This window comes from Mesoplodon mirus, assembly GCF_964341445.2.
Source record: "Mesoplodon mirus genome assembly, chromosome: 18".
Lineage (NCBI taxonomy): Eukaryota > Metazoa > Chordata > Mammalia > Artiodactyla > Ziphiidae > Mesoplodon > Mesoplodon mirus.
Genome location: NC_138994.1, coordinates 4,717,710 through 4,738,468, shown reverse-complemented (window position 1 = coordinate 4,738,468; position 20,759 = coordinate 4,717,710). Strand labels below are relative to the sequence as shown.

The 20,759-nt window shown below is 44.6% G+C and overlaps 2 protein-coding genes across 3 annotated transcripts in view; both read right to left on the bottom strand.

Annotated features, from left to right (window-relative positions):
* Positions 1-421: 421 nt before the first annotated feature.
* CDC6 (cell division cycle 6) lies at positions 422-11,738 on the bottom strand. Of its 2 annotated transcripts, none has more exons than XM_082604666.1 (12): positions 11,631-11,738; positions 10,667-10,857; positions 9,546-9,827; positions 9,222-9,421; positions 8,795-8,970; positions 8,281-8,387; positions 7,380-7,519; positions 6,432-6,532; positions 5,206-5,270; positions 2,234-2,436; positions 1,650-1,790; positions 422-1,343 (listed from the first exon to the last, which is right to left on the bottom strand). In XM_082604666.1, exons 2-12 carry the CDS (start codon positions 10,842-10,844, stop codon positions 1,254-1,256), a joined length of 1,683 nt encoding a protein of 560 aa, XP_082460792.1. In that variant the 5' UTR covers positions 10,845-10,857; positions 11,631-11,738; the 3' UTR covers positions 422-1,253. The 2 variants fall into 2 exon arrangements, with proteins under 2 accessions (XP_082460792.1, XP_082460791.1); XM_082604665.1 differs by having other exon boundaries at positions 423-1,343; positions 11,568-11,721.
* Positions 11,739-19,149: 7,411 nt separating this feature from the next.
* Positions 19,150-20,759, bottom strand: part of WIPF2 (WAS/WASL interacting protein family member 2) — a 40,726-nt gene continuing 39,116 nt past the window's right edge. Inside the window, exons 7-8 of the mRNA XM_082604669.1 lie at positions 19,554-19,655; positions 19,150-19,311 (exon numbers count right to left, since the gene is read on the bottom strand). Coding sequence (XP_082460795.1) covers positions 19,271-19,311; positions 19,554-19,655 — 143 coding nt within the window. The 3' untranslated portion in view covers positions 19,150-19,270. The remainder of the gene's footprint in view (positions 19,312-19,553; positions 19,656-20,759) is intronic.

Here is a 20,759-nt window from a genome sequence, read left to right as displayed (position 1 = left end):
CATTTCAGAGGGCTCTCTCTGTGTGCCCTTCTATCCCATACCACCTGCCGTAGCCCAGATCACATTGCAAGGATACAGTGGGCAGCATGAACGAAACAGCGGCCAACAGATCATTTGTACACGTATCAAGTTCTCAAACCCAAGCCATGTCGGAAGGGCGGGAGGAGGCAGGAGAGCTCAGGGAGCAGCAGACTTGGTCACTGGCTCTCAGACCATTCATAGCGCACATGGTTTGCATTCCAAGCATTTGCTCGAGTTATAAAAGTACAGCAACCTCCCAAATGAAGCAAACTTAAGTTTCTCTTTTCCCCTTCTCTCAAAACTACCCCAGCCCTATGCCTGCACTTTCAAGGCAGTCAGTGTTATAATGGTGCCCTCTGGTGTCCCCGTCACAAATTGCCATTTAATGCCACTGGAAACCAAACCCAGATAAAAGGGGAGACTTGAGTAACCATATGGATACATTTATCTGGGAGACTGGGAAAATGAGGTGTCATTGAAAATCCAGCCCCAAACGAAGGCATCTTGAAACAAGTGGCTTCATCTGAGGGCAGCTAGGACAGTGGGACAGTTTGGGGAGGATTTTCACAATTTTCACATTGCCTTCTGAAAGTTTGAGCTCTCCTGAAATGTGATTGCTTAAGAAGACAAAGAATGCAACTTGAAAATAAATATATTCACAATCTGTAGTCACATTCTCCTTACCACCTCCACAAGCTTGGGAGTGCCCAAGACACTCAGTGAGTCTTTAAAATGTCACAACGTGGAAGTATCTGCAACATGAACACAGTATACTCCAAACAGAAGGACATTCTTTGATCAAAGTGTCCTCCAGATCTCCACGTGGACTTATTTTCCTGCATCATCCCCCTTTTCATTCTTCTTCCTCTAGTCCAAAAATTCTTTAAAATACACCAATGTTTGAGGAAACAGAGATAAATATATAAACTTCCCACAGCCTAAGTCTGTATACTTGCAAGCATGTTGGTTAGAGGCACACTAGAGGTAGAGGCAGTGAATGTAATTAAAAAGGGTCTACTTGGTAGTTTTTAATGCATAAACATAAGACCCAAAGATATATAATTCTGTGCTAATATTCACAAATTTATAGCTTAAATTTTATCAGTTTTAAGTAAAAAAGGTCGTGTTTGCTTTCAGACCTAAGTGTATAAAGTAATAAAGTGAAGATTCCATCCCTCTCCAAATGCCAGCCAGATACATTTAGGCGGAGTATTAGTATAAAAGAAAAGAATTTAAGGCAATCCAGTAGCTAAGATATTTCCAACTAAAGCTTTGTCTTTCAGAGCATGCTCTATTTCCTTCTCTTCAATCTTCAGAGACACCTGCAAAGGACAGAAAAGGACTTTTCATGGTGGAGAACTCACAAAAGCAGTTTTTATTACACAAAATTCTACCATGTTAAACTTTTCTCACAAGAGGCAACAAGTTAAACACTGCTTTTGCAATAGCCCGAAAAAAAAAAAAATCTCATTCATACTACAGCCCTATCTTCACACACCTTAAACCCTACCTAACAAAAAAATTGTTTATCTAATTGTGGTCATTTTTACACCTTTACTTTAGCAAAACATAAGCTCGCCAAAGCAGGACAGTTAAAAGCAATGTCACAAAGTAGCAGTTCGTTGTACCTTTGTGAAGCGCATTTCCTTGTTTTTCTTCAATCGGAAAATGCCTCTGGCCTCCAAGAGCCCTGAAAGTGACAAACACTCTGACTGGTCCACAGCTGCCACCTGCTGTTTGCGACAGACGTTACTATAGGCTTCATATAACTGAGAGGAAACAAGGGAGAACAAATGTTGCTTAAAAGTCATATCTCTTGTAACCCTGTAATCTTTTAAAAGAATGTGAATCTGGGTTTGCAAAATAGTTATCTGAATACCCTAATTCTCTCCCTTTTCAATGAAATCCTTGAAAAGGCATTTTGGAGATACTGCCAAAAACCTATCTATACTGTAATGCAAGAAAGGGGCTTTATATATTTCATAGGGAGAGGCAGAAATAAAGCGGAGAAGATTAATGGTGAAGTCTCAACCACAACCCAAGGGAAATAAAGTCAGCTGCCTTTTACATGATACCAGTACTTATTCTTACTGTTAAAATCCATTTTTAATTCACATCAGCTGGAGCGTGATAGGCCTTTTGGAAAATATCTGCTCTGCAAAGCAGATTCTCATCTCCACCCCAGCTCCATCTGCTGAGATTCCCAACTAACCTTCCCCAGAGTGACCTCTTTGATTTTCAACTGCCTGGTCAAGAGCAGCAAAGAGCAGACCAAGATCTTCTGCTGAAGAGGGAAGGAATCTTGTGCTCCTTCTTGGCTCAAAGTCATTCTGTTTCCATCAACTTCTGAAATGACTTGTGATATGTGAACAACACCAACCCGCTTGGGAACCAGTGACTCAGAGGGTGATTTACCTATAAAGTAAATAAATCAAGCTTAATTAGATTTTTAAAATATTGTGGGTATTGAGACAGATGATATTAAGTTTTAGCAGAAGGAAATTCAAGAGCAAAGCAGAAGTTCCAATTCTGTAACTGGAAGCCAAAGGATGAGACAAAATGTGATCCTTAGAAAGATGCCAAAGTGTGACATGACTTGGAAAGTAGAGTTATCCTTTTTCTGGGCAGAACGGTGAGCTATTTTATCCTGTAGAGTGCAATTTAATGTCAGAGCGACAAAATCCACCTCATGAAAGAATAAGGACCAGACAGAGAACCAATGTACTCAGCCTTGGAAGGTTCCTAATATCTCAAAGGCAAAGAAGGATAGAACCTTGAAACAAAGATGGCTGGGCCTGGTCTTTTTTTTTTTTAATTCATTTATTTATTTTTGGCTGCATTGGGTCTTTGTTGCTGCGTGCAGGATTTTTCGCGTTGCGGTGAGCGGGGGCTACTCTTCATTGTGGTGCGGGCGTCTCTCATTATGGTGGCTTCTCTTGTTGCAGAGCACGGGCTCTAGGCACACGGGTTTCCATAGTTGTGGCTCGCGGGCTCTAGAGCACAGGCTCAGTAGTTGTGGCACATGGGCTTAGTTGCTCCGCGGCATGTGGGATCCTTCCCGGACCAGGGCGCGAACCCGTGTCCCCTGCATTGGCAGGCAGATGCTTAACCACTGTGCCACCAGGGAAGTCCCTGGTCATTTTTAAAGGCTCAAAAAATTAACCTAATATTTCAAATCAAATGAGTGGCTAGGGGACTTCCCTGGTGGTCCAGTGGTTAAGCCTTCACCTTCCAATACAGGGGGTGCGTGTTCAATCCCTGGTTGGGGAACTAAGATCCCACATGCCTCACGGCCAAAAAACCAAAACATAAAACAGAAGCAATACTGTAACAAATTCAATAAAGACTTTAAAAATGGTCCACATCAAAAAAAAAAAAAAAAAGAGTGGCTAAACGTGGACAATCCTACCTAAGTCCTCTAGATAGCCTCCCCAAATGACCTTTGAGGTTGGGTTCATTTGCCCAAGCTGATCTCCAGGAGAGCAACACTTGAGAAAATGTCACTGGATATCTTAGCAGATAGCACCATCTCAGAGTCTGGAGGTTGGGAAACTGCCAACAAGCTTCGGAGGATTGTGGCCTCATTGTTTGGACGCAGGAATTGCAAGACAGAGGAGCAATTTGCTCTGTAACAACCTTTGCCTAAAGTTACTTCCTGAGACCAAGTCAGTTGTCTCACAAGAGTTTGCTTCTATTTCATGATCACAAATGGGATGCTACCGAGGACTAATCGTCATGGAGAAACTGGAGATCAGCGATCAAACAAGCAGAATCTTAAAGTTGAGAGGAATTTAGAAGTCTAGTCTCACTCCCTACCAAAAGCTGAGTCTCTTCAAAACAATCCCAAAAAGTGGTCACCGGGCTTCCCTGGTGGCGCAGTGGTTGAGAGTCCGCCTGCTGATGCAGGGGACGTGGGTTCATGCCCCGGTCCGGGAAGATCCCACATGCTGCGGAGCAGCTGGGCCCGTGAGCCATGGCCACCGGGCCTGCGCGTCCGGAGCCTGTGCTCCGCAATGGGAGAGGCCACAACAGTGAGAGGCCTGCGTACCGCAAAAAAAAAAAAAAAAAAGTGGTCACCTATCCAGCTTGTGTCTGAGTACCTTCAACACTGGGGTGCCCACACTGTGTCAAAGAGGCCCAGTTAGTGCTATTTATGGAAAGTGTCTTATATTTATTTCAAGTCAGTCTCCCTATAGCTTTCTAGAGCCATTAAAAGCTAACCACACCTACAGAGGTCAAAAGACAGGAATTAGATTAATAATTTATGACAGGAATTCACAACCCCTTTTAGTTGTATGTGCGTGGGCGGCGCTCACAGGGTCCACCGACAAGCCTAAATGTTAGTGGTAAGGGAAAAAAGGAAATAGTGTGAAAAGTTGAAGAGAAACCAGTATCTAGTCTATGCATTGGCAAATATTACCTGCTATCAGTCTAAGCACTAAGTCTGGCTAATTCTGAAATATTTTTATTAATTTTCTTTCAACAAGTTGATGAAAAAAAGAGTTTTCTGTGGAACTATGGTGCTAGAAAAGATTTTAGTAACACTCAACCAGTGCAGGAGTGAAGGAAGAAACAATCAAATCAGACTGTCCTGTTTCTAAAGATTAAGAGTGGATATTAAACACAACATATGTAGTTCATGGCCATTTTACATCTGCCATAGCTAAGAGAACAAGGCTGAGGGAAAGGAAAATTAATTTTGTCATTTTTGTAAAAGGCTGCAGTTTACTGTAGCAATACTATCTTTGTACCTCCACCCTCCTAGACTTGTTTAAAGGCTTGCGATATCTCAAGCTGAACTCAATTCTTTCCCGTCTGACTCTCTTACTTCCCAGGCTTTGCTTTCACCTATGTTGAGACCTAAAGTGCACTCAACGTAAGTACCCAGAGAGAAGCTGATCCAACCTTACTGTCTAGTTTTCATTCCTAGAGCTTGGAAAGAAAACTGACTCTGTCCCAACCATTCATGTAACACCCTGGAGAACTCATTTCCAGTAACACATGGAGTATAGCACTGGCAGGCAAGATGGAAATAAAGTGGATGAAACTGATGAAAAACACGACACCCGTACACAAATGGGTGAGTGTGGATTTAACTATGCTCATTTCAGCTCTCTATCTCTTTCCTCAGAGAAGTTAAGCTTCCAATTATAAAGGAAGACAAAAAGGAGATAAACTACTCACATTCAGACAGTGGTTTGAGGATAGTCTGGCTTTTGACATCCGACTCTACAATTTCAATAGCTCTCCTGTAAAAAAAAAATATTTCTAAAATTAATTTAGGCTGAGCCAAACCAAACACCACACCAAACCACCAAGCTCAAAAACAGGCACATTAACAAAAAGCAACATGTTTTATAATTTTAAAGCCCCCAGACAAAACTGGGTTATGTCTCAGCTCCAGGGGACTTAATTGCCTTGAAATAATTCATGGACCAGGGAATCTGAGAAACTTCAACACTACATGGTTTCCTATTTCAGAGGCCGAGTAAGTCATCGTACACTGAGCCAATGATAACATTTTGGACAGGGAAAACCCGTCATGGATGGGAGAGAGGACACGCAGTGTGGGTGCTTGACTAAGAGAGCCAGTACCACCCATACACACCAGACCTAAGAGGAGAGTCCTCAGTTATCTATACACAGGATATGTGTAGGCTAAAACCACACTGGCCTACTTGACTCTTGTTCATATTACCCAAGTAGTTTGCTGACTAGGGGAAACTTTCAAATCCAGGATCACACCATCTAGCAATAGGAAGAGCTTACTCTCCCACTGCTCTCTCCAAAGTACTTTGCCCACAGGAAGCCCTAAGCCAGACCTGGATCTTCTGCATCGCAGTAGGGGGAAGTTGGACCAGCGGGCCAACACAGCAAGTATCATTTTAATGGACCAAGTGTCCCTACTGGGAAGGAAGAAATTTCATCAGTCAGCACAGAGGCTTTCCCCAGCAGGAGGGGCCGGGGGACGGGAAGGGAGAGAGAGGTCTGGAGTACAACTGTGGGGGACCACCAACTGGAGGAAGGGGTGCTCACAAAAGCAAAGGAAGGGGAAAAAAAGTCTAAAGGCAAAGATGGTTCAGGTCCATAAATAAACCTGCTTGAGACCAGCTAATGGAAAAGTAAACTGGAGTCTTTTTTAATACAAATGTAATTAACCAATCTATAATCACCACAGGGAGTGCCAGCAACATCTCATTTGTTTCTCCCTCTGTAGGTAATGGACTGATAATGTTTCAGACATTAACACGGTGGAAATGCAGAGCTCCCCACTGAGAAACAAGTCCTCCTTTCTGAGCGTAAAAAGTGGCAGAATGGAGCCTCTTAAGCCACATTCACTTGAGTTACATGAGACAATTAACAGCATTTCTTTTTTTAAAATAAAAGTAGCCAACAGTGCCATAACTCACCTGCAAACATCTAGCGCTTTGCGAACATCTCCCGAAACAGCAGAGACTTTGCGGGCACAGAACTGAATGGCAGCGTTGTCCAGGACCTGATCTTTAGATGCCTTTGAACAAGACATAGAAGATGACAGTTTGAACTATAAGACTTCCCCTCTGCAATTTAGGTCCCAGACTCGATTGACCAACCTTTAGGGTCTAAGATGCCTTTTCTGCTTAGAAGTAAATGGGGATTTCATACATTTAAGCATTTTGTAGGAATGTGATAGAGGTTCACAAAGGGAAAAAAAAGCAATTGAAACTTAAATTAGCAAAACTAAACTAAGCTAAAGTCTATTTGGTCATTTTCAATAGAGAAAGTATTTTCATAGGTCCTATTTTATAAATTTCTTTATTTATTTAGGGCTGTGTTGGGTCTTCATTGCTGCTCGCAGGCTTTCTATAGTTTCTGCGAGCGGGGGATACTCTTCGTTGCGGTGGGCGGGCTTCTCAGTGCGGTGGCTTCTCTTGTTGTGGAGCACGGGCTCTAGGCACTCACGCTTCAGTAGTTGCAGCACGTGGGCTCAGTAGTTGTGGCTCGCGGGCTCTAGAGCACAGGCTCAGTAGTTGTGGCGCTCGGGCTTAGTTGCTCCGCGGCATGTGGGATCTTCCCAGACCAGGGCTCGAACCCGTGTTCCCTGCATTGGCAGGTGGATTCTTAACCACTGCGCCACCAGGGAAGTCCCCATAGGTCCTATTTTAAAAGGCCATTAGAGAAGCATTTGGGTGACTCCTCTAACTCTTTTTACTCCAACACTAAGGCATCTAAAATGGAGCCAAGAGTAGAAATTCATATAAAAATGAATGGGCTATAGGAACTCCCTGTTTAGTAATGCAATCAAAGCAAAATATTTTTGAACCATCTTCACAGGTGATACAAGGAACACTCAGCTTGGTACAATGCTTGGCACTCACCTGATTAAGTCGATCCTGCAGGATAGTGGCTATCTGACTTTTGGTATAAGGTGGGAAGTTCAAGAGCCGTGGCTTACATTTTTCTCTAGCTTGAAGCCTTGGCAGAATTCTGTATGTGAGATCCAGGGTATTAGCAATACCTGAGGAGAAGATAAATAACACTAAGCATCATTGGTCAAATCATCGTAAAAGGAAAACTAAACCCTCTGAAAGCCGAATAAGGGACTTCCCTGGTGGTCCAGTGGTTAAGACTCCACGCTCCCAATGCAGGGGGCCCGGGTTCAATCCTTGGTCAGGGAACTAGATCCCGCACACTGCAACTAAGACCCAGCGCAGCCAAATAAATAAATATTAAAAAAACACCCACCAAAAAACTGAATAAAATTTCCAGTTATAATCCAGCATTCCAACTGTTGCTTCGTACTTTCCCCCACCCCCCACCCTCAATACCCATTAGATAAGATGTGTACAATCATCGAAGAATGCTCTTTTCAAGTTAGGTTTAGAATTGCTCAATTATAAGCAGGATCAGATACTCCCAAAATCAATTGTCTCTGAAATGCAGCGTTATGTCATTTCTATCCAGAGTTAACAAACTTGATTTGACTTAGATTAAGGTTCCTATTATTTTATAGTAACTTTCTTATTTTGGTAAGAAAGCAGAAAGCTAGTGTAAGATCAAATAATAGTTGATAAGGGAATTCCCTGGTGGTCCAGTGGTTAGGACTCAGCATTTTCACTGCTGGGGCCCAGGTTAAATCCCTGGTCGGGGAACTAAGATCCCGCAAGCTGCATGGCACAGCTAAAAAACAAAACAAAACAAAATATGTGATGAATAAACTGAAGAGATTAAAAAGAGGTCTTTAGAACCACCATGTAACATCAACAACAGAGCACTAACCAATGAGCACCAACTGAGAATTGCTTAGCCATGGCCATTCAAACAGTGTGTACAATACATCCTGCCCTCTGCTGTCCAGCTGATCCATCTCGTCCAACACCAACACACTACAAAAAAAGAGAAACAATTAGTATCCACGTTCACCTTAACTCTCCAATCTGTCTGATCTGGGCTGATGCTAGGTCACATTCCTACAGCGAAGACCAGTTTGAAGATCATAATCTGTCCCACCTCCAGTCACTGTTATGATGATACCCCCATCATCACCAGAAAGTAAAATACAGGTTTTTCAAGTAATTAGTTTAAAAACATTTTCCCCCAATTTAAAATTAGAAGGTTTTTGTTTTTTCTTTTTTCTCTCCCTTTAAGCTTATGTAACTACCCCTCAGAGAGAAAATACAGGAAATGTTCTTTTTATGAGCAAACGGATAAATTCAAGAGACAAGAATGTGAGTTTGTGGGCAATGGATCCTGAAGATTTTCACAGAGCAACATGCAGCAGAGCAGTGCTTACATCATGGGGCCCTTCTCCGCAGTCATATGGTTTTCCAGTTTCCTCATTATGTCCTTCCCAGCTGGCCTGGATACTTCTTCCTGACAAATCTCCTGAGCAATGGCTGGGAATACAGCCTGGGCACTCCTCAAGGACATGCAATTCAGCATGATAGTTTTAAAGCTTTTCAGTTCCTTCTAGAAAAATGCAAACATGCGAGTTATTTTGGCCTCAGATAAAGGTTTGGTGGAACCTGAAGTGTCTTTGAAGAGTTAACAGCATACAAGAGAATAAGGTCCACTTTCATTTGGAAAGATTTAGACAGTGAAATTAAAAATGTCTTATTTTGGGGAAAACTGCAGTCCCCTAAGCACTCCTACTTTTTCTTAACCCCTGATAACCAAGTGTCATTTTGGCAAGAGCATCACAATTCAGACTCTCAATGTACCTTGAGGTCTTGCAGAATTCGGCTTAAGCAGGCAGTTTTTCCAGTTCCAGGAGCACCAGAAAGATAAAGACTTCCAGCTTTCTTCCCACAGATGTGCTCCCTCAGGAAATTCCTGATCACATCCATCTCCTTTTCCCTGGCAGGCAGCTGATCTGGGACAGCTGTAGTCAGGACCTGCTTTGCTTGCTGGTAGCAAGTGCCTGTGCCAGACATGAAAGGACAATTAGACACAACAGAGGTGACTGAGAAGACCCACCAGGTTTCAGTTGGAACCACCAGCCTTGTTTACGAGGCTGCACTAACAGCTGCCATGTAAGAACCAACCTTCTTGCTTGAGAAGTCTCAGACATGCAGATTCTTTCTCCAGTGAACATCTCTGCTCAGAATTTGTTGCGATGTCTTGACCTTTTGGAACTGAGGAACGTATTTTGTTTTGGTGAACTCTGGCTTGTTCTCTTTTGCTAGGAGATTCAGTTGTCAGCTGATTGTCAAATACCAATCTGCGCCCCTTGGATGTACGTGAGTGAGGGGGACCATTTTCTTTCTTGCTTTGCTTTGGTGGAGAACAGGGAGGTAAACGGGGAGTGTTACACAGGTTGTCGTCACCTGAAACATTAAAATCAAAATGTGGTCATTCATAGCAGTGGATAGTAAAAGGACTTGGAAAGATCTCTGCACCGCTCCCCCCCGCAAAAGGGGGATGAATTTCTATCATGGTCAGAACCACCAAAATAAAATGCCTCTCATCCAGAAGCAAATAGTGGCCACCAGATGGCACCACTGAGTCTTACTATTTTTAATGGGGTGAAATTCTAGGATTGCTCTAAAACAGGGTTTCCCAACCTTGGCACCATTGATATCTTGGACCAAGTGATTTTTCATTGTGGGGGACTGTCCTGTGCACTGCAGAATATTGAGCAGCATTCCCAGCCTTTATTCACTATGTCAGTATCACCCCCTCAGTTATGACAACTAAAAATGTCTCCAGATCCTACCAAATCACCCCTCATTAAAAACAGATGATTTAAAACAAGAAAGGAAAAAAACAAACAAAAAATAATTTTAAAAAAAAAGGAAAGAAAAAGAAAGGATTACCAACCACTGTTCTAAAACAAGAATTGTCACCTGTTTTTACTAATTTCACAACTAACGAGGCAAGTTTCAAACTACTATATAACTAACTGCAAGGTCGTTTAAAACACTGACAGAACCAAGTTCCGTACTAAGGAACTGAAGATAAGACCTATTAGGTAGTTCAGAAAGTGATCTCAATAAGTAGCTTAACTCTGAAGTTCAGTAAGTACGTAGCAACCATTCTGAAAATAACCAAAGGGAACTGAGTGGTCTTAACTGAACTCAGAAAGCTGTTTCAAAGGCATCTTATTATTGAGAAAGAGAGGTCGAGAGCTACCGGTCAAAACGTTGTACTCTAATGGCTAGCTTACCCAGACGTTTTCTGGGGCTAAGAGGCAGAATGTTTGCACGAGGAGAACGGCGTATGGCCTGGACTTTTGTCAGGTCTAGTTTGGTGTCACTGGAGCTTTTAGATCTGTCCAATGTCCGAGGCTGTTTCTTTTTTGGAAAACTGATCGCAGCCTGTGACTGGGAGCGGGTTTGAGGCATGATGGCAACACAGCTGTGTACAAAAAAGAGAACAGGACAGCCAGTCAATATGTAAAAGTGAAGAAAAAACAAATAACATGTAACTTATACAGAAGATCGAAGTTCATTTCATAAGTAGATTATGTTGTACCACTATTTTAGCATTTAATTCTGCTTCATATCCGAATCTATGCAACAATAGCGAACACCACCTACTACGCGTAAAAGGCTGTCATAAACATTTTAGGTATTAACTCCTTTAAGTTTTACAACCACCTTAGAGGTAGGTACTATTATCCTTATCTTACTGATAAAAAAAAGAGGCAGAGAGGCCCAACGTCACAGCAAAGCAGGATATAAGACCAGGCATTCTGGCTCCAGAGCCCAAATTTTGAACCACTCGAGACGTGCAATAACAAGTTGATCTTAATTGGCGTCCATAGTACTTCTACTCCCCTGGCTCCAGGCACGGGGTACATCGTTAACACCAGCTTAGCCCAGCAGCCTCCCACATTTACAGGCTTCCCCAAGCCCTCACTCCGCACTCAATCCCCGCTCTACCCAACTCTCGGCCCCACATAGCCCCAGATGTTCGGAGAACGTCTCCCTCCTGCCGCACTCAGCACAACTGCCAGAGCACTCCGAGGGCGCACGTCTCCCTTCCCTACCGCGACCTTCTCACCCTCCCGCGGTCTGAGCTCTCCTCCTCTTACGGAACCCGCGGTCCTCGCCCTAGCCCCTCACCCAAATCCGCCGCCCCCCAGGACCCGGGCCTCTTCTCCTTTCCACTTCACAGTGCTGCGTCACCTCAGTGCCGGCGCCTTCTCACGTCTCCCGCAGAAGACTAAAGGGACTGCCCACGACAGGATCCTGCACAAAACCCACACCGTCAGCCGGAAAGCCCAGACTCGCTCGCGCCAAATCTGCACAGCCGCAGCTTTCCCGCCTCCCGCCAAAGCCCGGCCACGTTTCTGATTGGCTGTCGCCAGAGCGCCGCACGCCTTGGCCCCAGCCCCCTCCTTCACAACCAATCAAGCGGGAAGGCGCACAACCAATAAGAGAGCCTCAGGTCTCAGCGCCACCGTGAGGCCACGCCCACCGAGCCGTAGGGGCAGTCTACATCCGGGGCCTCGGCGGAAAGACGCGCGCTTGCGCCGGGGCCGACTGAGTGAGGCCCGGCGGGAGCTGTAGTCTTTGCCGCTCGCGACTGTATTCCCACGCCCTTCCTTCAATACCCCTTCTCACTGCTGCACGTACCCATTTTTTCCTTACCCTAATGGGCTAGATTTTCAGAGAGCTACTACATAACACCTACCATTATTTGGGCGGTTCTAGGTAGGCGCTTTACATATCTAATGCTCAACACTGCAAGACACAAAGCAAAGGTGCCGAGGGTTAGTTAGAGGTCACAGAATTTTGGTGGCCTCGAAGGGCCTAGGACCATTTCCTGACACCAAAAGCAATGTTTCTTTGTAAAGTTCTACATACATACATAAATACACTGCACTTCATCACAGTATCTCCCTGATTTGTGTTTCAAGGGTGAGAAAAAGGGCCAGGCCTTTGCTTTTATTTTGTTAAAGATAAGAATACGATATTCTGTGCACCTTCCTATCATTAATCCCATTAATCCACACAATGTGGGGAGTGGAGAGACTTATGGCCCCTTAATTTTAAAATATTTTTTTATGGCTAAATACAAGGATTTCAGGGCCAGAGAAGACCACTACAGATGGAGTGGCCATCTGAGCTTTTAATCAAAAATACAAATTAGAGCAGTAATTTACAGGCCAGCTTCCAATGCTAATAACCCAGGTTCCACTAAAAACCCAAACCCAATTCTAGGTGATGGTAGGCATGTATCTGTCATCCTTCAATATCAAATGAAATAGAGCAAGCCGAGAAATAGGGAAACAATATTACCATCAACTTAATTGTAGTTCATTCATACAGGAGATAAAAGCCAATATTGAGTGCTTGTGTGTGCGCCAGGCACGGAGCTCTGGTATTTTACCTATATCACCTTATTAATTCCCACAGGCACCCCCATGAAGTTGGAATTATTTCCATTTCACAAATGAGAAGACTGAAATAGAGAGGTTGAGTAAATCTGCCCAAGGTCACACAACTCGTAAGTGGAAGAACTGGAATTCAAACTCAGGGGGTCTGACAGGAGATCAAACTCCTGACCACTTAAACATACCGAGGGGGAACAGACAGATGCAGGTTTTAGAGGGAGAGATGGCGAAGGAGCACATCTGGGGAAGGCTTTCTAGGAGCTGAAAACTACAAGAGTGAAGAGCGTAGGCTGCCACGAATGGAGGAAGTGTTACCACAGAATGGAGACTTTTTTACCAGCTGGTATTTCTGATCTCTTAACAGGGGAACAGAACCTAGAAAGAAGCAACTTTCACTCTTCATATTTACTTTTATAACCTGGGCACCTAAAACTTGTCCTTCATAACCAGAAATGGTAACAGGTGCCCAGCCACCTTTTAAGGGATGGTGGTGAACAACTACCTCAGTTACAGTGGGACACAGGGGGCAGAGGAGGCCATGAGTACTTAACGTGCATATTGGAGCCTACGAAAGCATTCACCAGGAAATATAGCACCGGTCCAAGAAAAGCCTACAAGAATAAGTGACTATTGTGGAAGCAGGCAGAGAATCACAGAATGTCTAGATTGAAAGTTCTCTAAAAGGTTACCTAATTGAAGTTTTCTCTTTTCACTACTCCAGTAACATGATGAGCATACCATCATACTGTTTCTCGCTTCTGTGCCTTGTCCTTGCTGTTTCCTATGTCTGGAATGCCAGTCACCATCCTCCTGCCCTGGCTAATCACCATAAAGCCTTTAATGCCCCGCAAAGGTTTCCCTTGGTGGCTGTCCTGAAGTCTTCTGCTAGACTCTGAGCTCCTTGGAGGCAAAGACCATGTCCTATTCGTCTTCATATTGTCGGTGCCTGGCACAGAGTAAAATATGCAATCAATGCTTGCTGAATGAATGGAAAGGACATTCCTGCCAAGAGGATATCCATCTTTTGCTTGAACATTTTTTGTGGTCAGACAGCATACAGTCCTTTAAATCTCACAGCCCTAAACCTAGGAGTGGAGAATGAATTCAATTATGTGTAAAAACAATCCAGACTGGGCTCCAGTGATGTCGAAGACGAAGCATTTCCCCATAGTTATCCTCTGGGGTGGTTAGGATCCAGAGGTTGACATTTTAGTTCTCTTACCTCTGTCTGCAGAGTAATAGCAAGTCAGAGACAGGTAGCTTCCTTGCAGTAAGTTGCAGTTAGTGGCTGGGCTGGGCCAGAAAATACTTAAGAGGCACATTCACCATAAGTGGCTATGTCTTGGTAATAATTAAAGTGGGCAAACTAGTGTCCTTATCACTTGCTAATCCATACACGGTGTCATGGGGGAAGGAACGAAATGACACAGGAAGAACCTGTCCGGCATCCTTATGTGTGTCTGTGCGCGTGCTTGTGTGCGTTGTCGGGCACGTGCACACAAACACAGACTAGCAATACCATCCCAACAGGACAGAGAAAGCTTACAGGGTTAGGAAGTTGAGGGTCATTTAGGCAAGCTCTATTTGAGGGCTATTCAAAGTCACATGAGGAACAATTAAATCAATAAATAGGTAGTTTATTAATCATATTAATAACAATGATGGGTCAAAGAATCAGGAATTCAGCCAACCTGGCAAATATGGATGAAAATGAAAGGAGGCCCTTTTTTCCCCTCGCTCCCGCACCCTCATAGGTTTTTATATCAAACTGTGTGAGAGTGACTCATACACACACCTATTATGAACCAGTACGGGAAATAATTGCAAGACCTTTGCTACTGATGAAAGTGTAGGTTAAGCTCATTAAATCTTAGTGGTGATTATGTCAGCTGACCACGGTAAGCAGAGAGTGTCTGGTTCAATTCTGACATCTATAGTCAAAGTTCAAGAAAGCCAGCTAAGATTGCAACTTAAGCAGTGAGGAAAAAAAGGCAACACCCACATAAAAACAGACACAGTCTGTGTGTTCTGACCTCACCTTTTCTTCACACTGCAGTGTGAGAATCTACCACACACACAGGTGGAAAGACGCACTAGGGATATAAGGAAAGGACACAAGGCCAGGGGGTCTCCTGAGTTCCCTGGAATCATGGGCAAAGGGGAGTTAGGTGGCAAATATAAATAATGACCAACTCTATCAGAATCACCCAGTCAGCCTGGCTAACTGGAACTGTGATTTTCAAAACACAGCAGGAGGGGAGGAGAGAAAACTCTCAGGAAGCTGCAGATGCTTCTGCCCAAGTTAGTATTTCTACTTTCTCAGGGGATCTGGAGTCAAACCACTACCCTAACCGGAGGCAACAGATTTTCTCCCCTCTCTGCCACCACCTGTGGTGGTGTTCCAGACAAGACTACACAGTTTTCAGGTTTTTTGCTTTTGTTTTTAAGCAAGGTTTAATTAAACCGCACGGCATCCAGAAGAAAGAAATGTACCAAAGAATCCAACCTGAGACCGGATTATACACTGTAGAAGGGGGTAAAGAAATCAATGCTAATTGGGAGAGGGAGCACTGTAATCAGAAACAACTCCAAAATAAATCATACAATAAATTATTTTTTAGAAGAAAAGAAACCAATCCACACGCAAAGATGGACGCACACATACATACATACACTCTTCACACATGTCACTCTAGTCTTTTATTCAGTGTTGACGATGGCTCCCATGCTGGTCGCCGTGGACAAGGACAAGGGTTAGACGTGAGAAAAGAAGGCTCGGCCCCTCTGCCACCAGTGGAATGAGATTTAAGACAATTAGAGAGGGAACCCACTAAGTTGTCAGACGAGAGTAGAAAGAAGGAAACAGCAGTTATCAAGGAAGATTTTAATTGCTTCAAAGAGGGAGAGAGGAAGAAAGCACAGAAATCTAACACAAGTAAAGGCACAATGAATGTGGAGTTGAATGGAATCAAACCCTTCGGTTAAAATTATCCTTTTTTCTTTGTATGTATTTTGAAGGTGGTTGTAGTTTTGCTTCATTTTGCTTTTAAGAGACGAGTCTTGAAGGCAGAGTTGTAGTGCCTCCCATTCCCTAAATTAGGGTGGCTCACAGAAAGCCACCTTGACCACGTACAGCCAGGGACTGAGATTCAACAGGGAAAGAAAGACTACAACTGGAATGTGAGGAATCTGATTTGCAGTAGATTGTAGGTTGGGTTTCCAGAAGAACAGACAGCTCAGTGTAGTGCCATCAAAGGGCCTCAGATGCCCGCTACTCCACCCCCAGAGCTTTGCAGAAGGGAAGGACCCTGGAGTCACACTTCACCCCCACTCCCATAAGCACTCAGCCTACAGATTATTTCAAGTGATCAGGAGAATTAAAACACACCCCAACCCTGAGTTGCTCTGTAGCAAGTCTATTTACAATTTTATCTCACCTCTCCCTGGAGGTAAATTTAGGTTTCAAGAGGGGAAGCTATGGGGTGAGGGGATGCCCCCAGGGCAATGGTCAGTGGATAGTCTCCTTGCCTTTGCCAGTTCGGAGGGCTGGGATGAATTTCTGGAGACAGGAGCCTCATGTCCGTTGGGTGGGATAGCCCCTAAGTGCTCTCACGCTGCAGGCCCAGCTGGGAAAACGCTGGGCCTCTGCAGCTGGAGGAAACACCCACGATAGAGCAAACCACACCTGGAGCACCACAGTGCTACGATCCAGGTCTGGGGACCAGAGGAGAGGGGGAGAGGGGCATCTAGCTCATTTAAAAACCTGCAGACCACTGGCCTGCTTCCCAGAAGGGGCGGTAAGAAACAACTATGAAGTTTTTCCCACCCGAGAAAAACATCATAAAACCAAACCCACACAAGGGCTTTTAACACAGCTTCCTGATGCCTAGTTGGGCAATGTCTCTTCCTTCTGGAAAGGGATAAGGGGGTTAATGGGACTGGGCAACAGCCTCAACATGAGACCACCCAATCTTCCGCTGAAGAGATGACATTCCCACAAGCAGATAAAAAGAGCAGTTTAAAAGGTGAGAAGTTTTAGTGCTCTTGTAGCCAGCCCACCTCAAACCTATATTACAAGCTTTTTACAGCATACAAAATAGATCAATAACTATGAGGCTCACATTCCCATTCATCAATAGTAAATATACATGATAATAAATCTGTTATTAACACAGGGACCAAATAAGGTATAAGGCAAAGACATTTAAATAGGTACTGTGTCATCAACATGCTCTGAAGAAGAAAATCCATCTGACTAGATCTAGCCCCAAGCCTTTTTCCAGGAGGCCAAGAAAATGAAAATACAGTCAATACCCACGTGACACAGTCCAAATGCTGGGGAATATGAGGGGCAGGTCATACGGGAGGAAGACAGTGGCCCCAGTGAAAAGCTGGGGTTTGGCTTTTACGTGTGATGCTCAGTTCAATGCTCTATGTTTGAGTAGTGAGGGGAAAAGAGATACGCTTTGATAACATTGTACAAAAGGCATCAACTCCCATTTCAAAAATAAATGGGAAGACTTCACAGTCCAAGTTCAGTAACTGGGGTCAGCATCTACCCCGGAACTCTGCTGCAGTATCAAGTCTTGTACTTTCTCCTTTTCCCTCCACTAGCATCCTCTCTCTAAGCTCCACTGGCTTCAGGATGCTGGGGGGATACTGCCGGGAGGTAACTGCTAACAGATTTGAAAATAAGAATGATAAATAAAGAATGATTAGAAAAAGCGTGGTCACAGACCTAATCATGGTTTGCCCCAACAGTCAATATGGTCCAGGGGATGGCAAAGGATCGCAGACCCCAGATAAATAACCCAAGTCGAGAGCTCTTTCATCTAGCACTGGGAAGACTTGGGTTTCACTGGGCACCATGTACAGATCCTTCGTCTGTGATCCAACAGATAGGAAAGGTCCCTAGGGCAGTTTAAGCCTGTGATGTATCTGATGAAAGCTCCTTTGCTCTCACTTCAAGCTCTGAGCAGCCTCTGCACTTGACAAGAGCTTTAGCAAACCAAACCAGCTGGATGTGGAGCCCAGGAGCTCCATCATGCTGTTGGAGAAGGGGAAGTCCCTGTACCATGATCCAGGCTCAGTTCCTACCTAGATTGGGAACCTCCATTTTCTCTGTGCTCTTTTAACTAGGACCTGGAAGACGAAACAATACATTGCTGGCTGCCAGGGAAGATCAACTGGACTGAGGCACACCGCACCAAAGTCCTTGTGCTTTTGGCAGAGGAATCTTTGACTACCCCCATAAGCTTCCTCACCCTTCTCTACTCTGCTGTGTTAACCCCTGCAGTCTTGGGGTTGAACAGGAAGAGCCTGCTCACTTAGACGGGGTATGAACTTCACAACGAGCGGGCCTCAGTTAAAGCCATTCACAGCCCGCAGAGCTGGTCCCTTCCACAAGGTGCTTCACCCTTCCCTTCTTCGTCATCCTGGAGCACCCATCAGGGGTTGAAGTTTTTGAACAGGGCTGCAAGGGCCAGTGGCCTTCAGGGCCAAGCAGAGAAGACTGAGGCAGCCTCAAGGTCAAGGTTAAGGCCAAGGCCAAGGTCCTATCTTCCTATCTCTCACTAGAGGTTTTGGGGGTTTCTGAATTCATAATGAATGAATGAAAGGGACTTTTCTCTTGAGGGGATAGGTGGTGAGAGGAGGAAAAACATCCCTCAGCCTCAGCACCTGAAGAAACGGAGCAGGGAGCCCCAGAGGGCTCACATGGCTCCTGGTCCCTGTGCCGCAGAGGAACTGACTAGCTCTAAAAGGACCCCCAGTTTACTTCACCCTCTCTTTTTATTAGATGTTTAGTTCAACTGATTAGTATTTAGTGTTTATATCCAACCTACTTCTGGGTATGAGCGTGGGGTGGGGTGAGGGCAAAACCAAAATACCCTGAAAAATAAAGCAGACCCATTTCCTTGCCCATGCTCTAAACTTGACCTTTAAAACAGATCACTTCTCTGCAAACTCCTTTCCCATTTCACTAAAAATGCCCACCCCCAGATGTCCTGGCCATGCCAGCCTCCTAAAATGATGAAATATAATATACCCCCCACAGTGGGTAGGAGAAGGTAGGAGTACCACTCTCCACCCCACCCCGACAATGAGTTCATTCATCACAACAAGGCACCTTTCCCCAGAGGAAAGCAGGAGACATGGAATCTTTTTCCTCATCTGGCCAGCAGGGCTTGCAAGAAGAGGGACGGATGCAGGGTTTGAGACCCTACTGTCAATATAAAGAGTCCGGTCACCAAGTCCAGAGACGAGATGCATAGATGGAGGTGAGCTGGGTGGACGCTTGAAGTCTCGAGGTTGGTTGCACTGGAGAAACACGTTAGGAGCCGTCATGCAGGTTTCAGGGAGAATGGAAGGGACCATCTGAGAAGAGGAGAGGGTCCATCCTTTTCCTGAGGAACAGGACCAAGCCAGGCTTCACCTGAGAATGGGTGGCAGAGGTGGGGCTCCACGGGCAGCTGAAAAAAATAAATAAAAACCACATACGCGAGGTCACCCACCAGACCCTGAATAACCCAAACATTCCTAAAATGAGAGACAGACAGGCTCTTCAAGCTAACCTTTAAAATCTGGGACAAGGCTTCGTTGTCTTTTTAAGAAAATGCAGACAAGGAGAAGCAAATATTAAGCTAAGAAAAGCACACACCGATTCTACAGCCTATGCAATTATGGAAGACCTTCCATGATTCTCTTCTCTCACCTCGGTTTGTTTTGCTGGGATATATTCTCTGAAAGTGTTTATATTCTTCTGGAGCAGGAAAGTCTTCTACTGGATGGAAAGAATACTTTGACTCAAAATCATCTGCAAAAGGAACAACATTAATTCACATCACCCTTCCTCGTGCTCCCACACCTCTCTGCCACTTCGGACCCTCCCCATACTAGTCTCCCGGGCTTCCTGGTGTACCATGAGGGCCTGCCTTGCCCTCTAAAGCAAGGTTCGTGAGGGCAGCAACAGCATTACTCTCCGCGCCTCGTACGCACAGAGTGTGTTCAAAGGCTCTTTACGTTAAGGAATGAGCCTTTGAACTGGTTCTTTAAATCCTTCCACCCCAAACCAGGCACATACCAGGAAAGGAGCCCAGCTGTCTGCACGGCAGGAGAAGGAAATATAGTTCTGTGTTTCGGTAACATAGGCATGTTAGAGACTATCACCATGGGAAACCAACTGAACTGAATCCACAGATTGGTAGAAATTAATCTAAAATGGGACTATATGCCACCAGCTAGGGAATGCTCTGACCAGAAGATTCCCTTTTGGCCCAGGCTCCCCTCACTGAGCTCTGCAACACAGTCGGGATGGCCATGTCATGGCTCCCACTCCCACTTTCCATGGCCCCTCTACAAGAAGGCTCAAATGTTCTATGGGTGTGGCTCGATCACATTCCAAAGGGCATATCCTCCAAGCAAAAATACTGGTCCACTTAACAGGAACAGACTAGAGCAGGGCCAGAGAAGGGTCAACCATTAAAGAATCTACAGTGTTCAGGCTAAAAGGGACTGTGCAGATCCTTCCAGACTTCCTCAACAGAGGGTCTAACAATACCTGCTGGACAATCTTTACTTGGTGCTCCATCCCAGACCTAATGAATTAGAATCTCTTAGGTGGGGTCTAAGATTCATTTATAAACTTGGAAAAGTTAATCCGATACACTCTTGAGCTAGTCAGTCTCCTTGTTTCACAGATAAGGGAAGTGAGGTCCAAAAAAATGAAGTGACTTCTTCAAAGTAACACAACTAGTCAGTGGCTTTGGATTACTAGATAAAAGTTGTGTACACAGTGTTGTTTTGTTTTCAAAGGTCCAGAAAGGAGCTCTTCTTCCTAGGAGGATACGTAATTCCTGTCTCAGTAATCCTGAAGAGGGCTTCCCTGGTGGCGCAGTGGTTGAGAGTCCGCCTGCTGATG

What these genes read in the sequence shown, in the direction of transcription:
- CDC6 (XM_082604666.1), bottom strand. Translation starts at nt 10,844, where the DNA reads ATGCCTCAAACCCGCTCCCAGTCACAGGCTGCGATCAGTTTTCCAAAA. An exon ending in AAAGCGCTAGATGTTTGCAG is followed by an intron (nt 5,271 to 6,431) that starts GTGAGTTATGGC and finishes TTTTTTTTACAG; the next exon opens with GAGAGCTATTGAAATTGTAG. An exon ending in AAGAGGTCACTCTGGGGAAG is followed by an intron (nt 1,791 to 2,233) that starts GTTAGTTGGGAA and finishes GTTTCCTCTCAG; the next exon opens with TTATATGAAGCCTATAGTAA.